The following is a 7,178-nucleotide window of genomic DNA, read 5'->3' as shown; positions in this document are numbered from 1 at the left end:
AGATAGTGACTTGGGGTGTTGGCTGAGGTAGGCTGAGGTAGGCTAATTGTAGTGGGAAGAGCAGGAGCTGTCCCTTCAAAAGTAACCACCTCTTTTGTCCATGAATTTCATAAATCTTTATCACATTCTTGCAGACTATACAAAATGGAATCCATGTTTGGTCTATGACGATAGGGTGGAGACTAAACATGCCCCTTCCTGACGTTGATCTTTGATGGTCCTGCCTGCATTGATGAATCTTGCAGGAACTAAGAACAGAGTCTCTTTGTATCCTCAAGAGTCTTTGTATCATGTTTGTTTATATATCTTTCTCTGCCCTTTTTGACTGGTGTTTCTCCATTTGCCCTCCCATTTGGAACAAAGAGACGGACACAAGGCTTGGGTAAAAACAGGGCCATTTCTGACCGATTTATTTATAATTGAATAACCTAACAGCATAATAACGGCAAGGGTAACTAGCGGTACAGTTAGAGCGAGGGGTCAACCAGACCTGCTCCTCGAACTGCATGGGCGAGCACCCCCTGCCCCAGGTGCGAGCCATGCATGCATGGCTGTAACCCAGCCGGCCAGGCGAATGGTTCCCCCCTTTAAAGCACCATACACCCCAGCCGTAAAGCCCGAGGGAAGGCCTTTTCCAGGGGGACCCAGGGCAGCCTGCCCTCTCTGCTGGCAGCCGTAAAGCCCGCCGCTGATCCGTAACAGGCCCCCATTCCCCACCAATGGGGAAATGCCACCGGGTGCCCACCGGCCCGCTCTGCCTACCCCAACTAACCTGCCAACTATAAACAGCCTATCTCTAACCCCAGCAGTACAAGGTAGGCAAAAAACACCCCTCACCAACAGCCAAACAGGCGAAGGGCGAAAAAATTCCTACCTGGCCCCGAAACCGGCGACCGGCAAAACCTGTACTGCTGCAAACAAGGGAGTGGTGGGAGGGACGAGCTTGCAAAGTCAACTGCGCCACAGAGGAGGCAGGGGCCGGCTCAAAACTTCCGGCCACGCCTCCCCATATCCCCGGATGCAGGGAGGTCCGCCCGCTTTTTCCAGGCGCGAGGGCAAAGGACGGCACCCGGGTAAGCGCGCGCGCACGCCCCCGGGAGGTGCCGATTTGCCCTCCCATTTGGAACAAAGAGACGGACACAAGGCTTGGGTAAAAACAGGGCCATTTCTGACCGATTTATTTATAATTGAATAACCTAACAGCATAATAACGGCAAGGGTAACTAGCGGTACAGTTAGAGCGAGGGGTCAACCAGACCTGCTCCTCGAACTGCATGGGCGAGCACCCCCTGCCCCAGGTGCGAGCCATGCATGCATGGCTGTAACCCAGCCGGCCAGGCGAATGGTTCCCCCCTTTAAAGCACCATACACCCCAGCCGTAAAGCCCGAGGGAAGGCCTTTTCCAGGGGGACCCAGGGCAGCCTGCCCTCTCTGCTGGCAGCCGTAAAGCCCGCCGCTGATCCGTAACAGGCCCCCATTCCCCACCAATGGGGAAATGCCACCGGGTGCCCACCGGCCCGCTCTGCCTACCCCAACTAACCTGCCACCGACAGGGCCAAGCCTCTGCTTAGGCCCTGACGCCCCACAACTCCTGCAGGGAAAGCAACAACCCTTGCCGTAAATCGGTCAGAAATATTTCATTACCCTGGACGGACAGGTGAATGCCGTCACCTCTGTAGAGGTTGGCATACGTGTCACGAATCCGAGGGTGGGGCAAATAAATCCCCAGCCCTGCACACAATGCCTTGAACATAGCTTTGTTGGCCTTGCGCCTAGCGCGCTCAACAGCGTCGTGATCCAAAGCCTCCCGCCAAATACGGCGTGGGAGGATGGCAGACCAAATGATGAGGACACCAGGCCATTGCTTAGCAATGAACTTTAAGTCAGCCTGTGCCTGCATAGTAAGGGCCTTACCCTTAACCCAGCCCAAGTCGTTGCCACCTAGGTGGATAACTAAGAAATCCGGCGGCGGGGAACACCGCCCCTCAAACAGGAGCGGCAACAGGCCCGGCCAACGCAGGCCCCGACGGCCCTGCCACTCAACCTGGGCCCAACGACTAAGGCCAAGCTGAGACCCCCACAGGGTCCTCTTGGCCTGATGCGCTGCCCAAAAAATCATACTGTGTCCGCAGATGAGGATCCGACACCTCCCTCGGCGAACCACAGCACCTAAAGAAGAAAAGAACAATTAGCCAAAGCTACGATTGGTGCAGAAGGGGACGTACATATCCCTTGAACGCCGCCGAGCGCCACCGCCCCACGCTGCGAATGGCCGCCTCGGGGTACCCCATAGCAGCAGCGGTAGAGGCTGCCCCAATACGAAATGAATGGGAGCAAAACTTGAAACCTTTCAGGCCGAGCCTGGCAAGCGCCCTCTCTGTAATGGACCAGAACTGATACCTCGTAAGGGGTGTCCCATCACAGTGACGAAAGAGAAGCCCCTCCTCCGGGCCCCGCACTTTGAGAAAAGCTCGCAAAGCCCTCACCGGGCAAAGCTCCTCCTCAGCACACGTACCCAGCTGGACTACTACCCCTTTCCGGCGCTGGTCAGTCTTGGAACGACGAAGGCAGATGGAAACCCCGTCTCCATCAAACTGCACATCCCGAACCCCAAGGGCTCTACCAGACCTGTCATCCCGGGATTGAGCTACAAGCTCCCCGACTCTAAAAGCTCCAAAAAAGGCAGTAAGGGAAGCCGCATGGAAAAGAATGGCCTCATACTCCGAGGAGCAAATTGGGCCCCACGCCATACTCAAACCTCTCAAGATAGCAGGGGAAATGGGTTGCCTAGTATCAGGTCGAGATCCTACCTCCCTAGACCACCCCTCCAACATTTTCCGTACCCTAAAATCCCCCGTAACTTCCGGGAAACCCCGAGCCTTACTAACGAAGGCCAGGGCAGCCAAAAGCCCACGAATGGACTTCACCGCCAGGCCAGCCCTTTTCCTTTCCACGCAGAACTGCATCAGGTGTTCCGCCGGAATGGGCCAGTGTTGCTCCAAACCAGCTTCCAGCCGGAAGCTGGCAAACTGTTGCACCGCGCGATCATACGACCTTCTGGTGCTAGGAGCGATGGCTAGTCGGATGGCCCTGCGTGCTTCGGCCCTCCAAGAATCCACAGCTCCGAGGGTATCCGGACCGGCAAGGCGTCGGCATCTGGGGCCAATTGACGGAACCTCTCCATCTGCCGGCGAGACAGAGCGTCCGCCACCCCATTGTCTAGACCGGGAATGTGCCTCGCCCGAAACAAGACGTTCAAACGAAGGCACCTGAGCGTAAACGGCCTGACCAGCCGCATGACCCTGGGCGACCGGGATGACAATGAGTTAATAACCTGGACCACAGCCATGTTGTCACACCAAAAGTGGACTACATGATTGGCCAGCTCTTCCCCCCACAGCCATACCGCAACCAGAATTGGAAAAAATTCCAGAAACGTCAGATCCTTGAGAATATCGCCGTCATGCCATGCGGCGGGCCAGGGCTCCGCGCACCAGTGCCCCCGAAAGTAAACCCCAAATCCCACTGATCCAGCGGCATCTGAGGACACACGCAGCTCCGCTTCAAGAAGCAGATCATCTCGCCAAAAGGTGACCCCATTAAAGGAGGTAAGAAACTCCTCCCAAACCCTAAGGTCATCCTTGATCCCATGTGACAGCCGGATCCTGTGGTGTGGGAGCCGAAGTCCGGCCATCGCGTCACAAAGCCGCCGCAAGAAAGGGCGCCCTGGCGCCACCGCCTTGCAGGCAAAATTTAGGTGGCCCACCAACTGCTGAAGTTCGAGCAAGGAAGCCTTCCTTTTATCCTTGAGCGCCGCCAAGCGTGCTCTAAGCTCAACCACCTTTGCCATTGGGAGACGGAAAGTCTGCTGAACGGTATCAATTTCGATACCCAGGTAAGTCAAAACCTGGGTGGGGCCTTCAGTCTTTTCGTGAGCTAGGGGAACACCCAGCTCCCCCGCCAAAGCTATGAAGCCAGCCAGCAACCGTTCGCATTGGCCGGACCCCTGTGGTCCACAAAAAATAAAATCATCCAAATAGTGGGCGGAGTCACGGCAGTACTGCCTGTGACGCAATGCCCACTCCAGAAAGGTACTAAATTTCTCAAAGGCCGAACAGGAAACTGAGCATCCCATAGGGAGGGCTCTGTCCATGTAGAACTGGCCATCAAAGGAGAATCCTAGCAACTCAAAATCCAATGGATGGACAGGTAAAAGACGAAAGGCCGACTTAATGTCGCATTTCGCCATTTCCGCCCCAATACCATTGCGCTTCACCATAGCCACCGCCTCGTCAAAGGACGTATACCGAACCGAGCACAAGTGCTCGGGGATGGCATCATTAACAGACCCACCTCTGGGAAAGGACAGGTGGTGAATTAAGCGATACTCCCCAGCAGCTTTCTTGGGTACTACTCCCAATGGGGAGACCCTCAAATTGGGGACTGGAGGGGAATGGAAAGGGCCCGACACTCTCCCCTCAACACATTCCTTCCTAATTTTCTGCCTAACCACCTCCTCCATGCCAACCACCGAACGCAGGTTGGATGACATGAAGGGGGCCCGAGGGCCCTGAAAAGGTATCCTAAAACCAAAACTAAACCCCTCTAACAAAAACTGAGCGGATTCCTTATCCGGATATCCTTGCAACAACTTATGGAGGACCCTCAGCTTTATGGGCGTTGGACCCCTTTTCAGCTGAAGGCTTCCACTGTCCGCCACCAGGCCGAGAACCACCTCCTCGCGGACGGGGGCGAGGACAAGCTGAGAAGGCATGGGGGCCTTTGCACCTGGGGCACTCGTGCCGAAACCCACACCCCCTCCTGGCGCACACCCCCTGGTAAGCAAAGTCCCAGCAAAGCAGCCGGGGCTGAACCGGCTGCCCCGCAGAGGTGCGGGAGCCAGGAGGGGAGGAGAGACGCTGTACCAAGTGCCCGCTGTCTGACCTGTCGCCCAGATTGGGCTTGGCAGGTGCCATAAGCTGCAGCCAAAGCTGCTGGTGAATGCGGTCCCAGGGTAGCGTGGGATCTACCGCAGCTCGCATACGGAACTCTTCGTCGTACTGCATCCAAGCAGCCCCGACGAACTCCGTATGTGCCCGATAGACTATATCAATGTATTGGAACAGAGGGGCAGCCCTCTGAGGTTGGGCACGCGCGATTACCCCCGCATAAATTAACATCCCCGGCAACCAATTCGCCCAGGTACGGTCAATTTTCCGCCGTTTTAGCCGTTCCTTATCACGGTCATCCATGTCCTCCTTATCCTTCTTTTCCAGCTCACGGAAAAGGAGGGTAAAGACGTCCACGAATTCGCCCCGCAAAATCTTGTCCCTAGTGGCGGGCGTCAAGTGGTCACCTAATGGCAACGCAGTATCTCCGAACGGCATGGCCCTGTAGGGCATAACCCCCAAGGCAGGGTAATAGGGAATACCAGCGGCCGGGGGCCACATCCACTGTGGCTGCCCAAAAGCATGGTTGCCCACAGCATGGCTCGACACACCCGCCTGAGCCACCCCGGGAGCTGGAGACCCCGCCCCGACCTGCAATGACGGGGACTGGGAGCCCCATAATTGCCAAGGGACAGGGCCTCTCTGAGCCCCCTGGTACATGTAACCAGGCCAGGGCTGCAAGCCCCCTACCGGGTTAACCTGAGACCCAGCTCCCTGCGATGGAGGGATCCAGCTGGATGGCCCGGGAACACTGACTGGACCCCAAGGCCAAGTGTAAGAAGCGTGTGGTGCAGGCGGCTTACCATCCCCTTCCGGTTGGTCCACTACCACCGCAACAGGCGGCTCCTCCGCTGACTCCGTGGTAGCCTGTGCTTCCAGCTCCACGGCCCCTCCAGGTTCACTGCCACCAGACCGACCTTCCGCTGCACCGGCCGCCTCCACGGAACCTTCAAGAGCGGACAGACGATTTAAGACATCCCTCTGAAAAGTGGCAGAGGAGACCCGCTTAGAGGCCCTCTGCACCCTAGAGGCAGCAGGCTGCCCATAGCCCGCCCCTTTACTTCTCTCAAGAGCAGCCAACTTGGCCAAAATTTCTTGCCTTGCAGCTTCCCCCTCATCCTCATCAGATGAGGACGCAGGCAACCCGCGCCCAGCAGCTGGGCGTTTAGCAGGCTGCTTGCCTTTACTCACACCCACCCCCTTCTTGGGCGGCATGGCTAAGAAGGAAGCAAAGGGCAGAAACCACCCACGCCAACTGGACCCTCCGGATAGAAACCAGAAAGAAGGGGGGGGGCAAACAAGCCTGAAGCAAGTTAACAAGCCAGCACCACTCCAGCTCCCCACCCTCAGTACTCGCACTCTCTCTATATATAGGATAGCCACTGATGCCTAAGTATCAGTTATTGCAATCCCCTAGCAAGGTGGGAAGGGGGGGAATATGGGGGGGGGAGGCTACACTGACCCAGCTGGCGCACAAAGCCGCCCTGAGCCAACCCAAACCGAGGCAGAAAACCCCGAACCCAGGGCCAGAAATAAGGGGGGGGGGAGAGTCTGAATGGGAGGCCCAACAGCAAATGCCCCAGCAGAGGCACGGCAGGCGTGTGTGGCGCGCACGGGCTGAAAACACCCTCCCCGAGAAAGCAAGCCCCAGGGAAAAAACCCTGCTGCGGCCGGAGCCGCCGGATGGAGAGGCCGCTGAGGCCGGGATGCCGCTGATCTCCAGACGCCGCCGCTGAAGCTCCTGGGCCCACCCGCACAGCCGCTCCAAAGGGAAAGCACCCGAACGTGCTTCCCAACTCCCGGGCAGTGCCCCCGGGGCTTAAAGGCCCGCACGGCCTAGCCTCCGCTCTTTGCAAGCCGGGGAAGCCAAGGGACGCTCCCTTTCCCACGAGCTTGCAAAGTCAACTGCGCCACAGAGGAGGCAGGGGCCGGCTCAAAACTGCCGGCCACGCCTCCCCATATCCCCGGATGCAGGGAGGTCCGCCCGCTTTTTCCAGGCGCGAGGGCAAAGGACGGCACCCGGGTAAGCGCGCGCGCACGCCCCCGGGAGGTGCCGATTTTTCTTAATATACCCTGAATTCCTATGAGTTGCAGGTGCTGTCTTCAGCATCCGGGAAAGAGTGATGAGATCATTACAATACTTATGCAGATATTAAACATTATGTGGTATTTCTGCTCATCATAAGTATATTGCAGAGATTTCTTTCAAATATAATAATTATTATTCTG

General features: G+C 57.1%; 1 protein-coding gene across 1 annotated transcript; it reads right to left on the bottom strand.

Annotated features, from left to right (window-relative positions):
• Positions 1-378: 378 nt before the first annotated feature.
• On the bottom strand, positions 379-6,164 carry LOC129323571 (uncharacterized). The gene is made up of 2 exons (XM_054970101.1): positions 5,753-6,164; positions 379-2,169 (listed from the first exon to the last, which is right to left on the bottom strand). The coding sequence occupies exons 1-2, from the start codon at positions 6,162-6,164 to the stop codon at positions 1,568-1,570; spliced, it is 1,014 nt and encodes a 337-aa protein (XP_054826076.1). The 3' UTR covers positions 379-1,567.
• Between the last annotated feature and the right edge of the window lie 1,014 nt (positions 6,165-7,178).

The sequence above is a fragment of the Eublepharis macularius genome, chromosome 2, assembly GCF_028583425.1.
Source record: "Eublepharis macularius isolate TG4126 chromosome 2, MPM_Emac_v1.0, whole genome shotgun sequence".
NCBI lineage: Eukaryota > Metazoa > Chordata > Lepidosauria > Squamata > Eublepharidae > Eublepharis > Eublepharis macularius.
Note: the sequence above shows the minus strand (reverse complement) of the source record. Positions and strands in the feature narration are given on the sequence as shown.

Coding starts and splice junctions, on each gene's coding strand:
- LOC129323571 (XM_054970101.1), bottom strand. CDS start 6,164: ATGCCGCCCAAGAAGGGGGTGGGTGTGAGTAAAGGCAAGCAGCCTGCT. Junction 2,170..5,752: donor GGACCAACCGGAAGGGGATG/GTAAGCCGCCTG, acceptor TTTCTTCTTTAG/GTGCTGTGGTTCGCCGAGGG.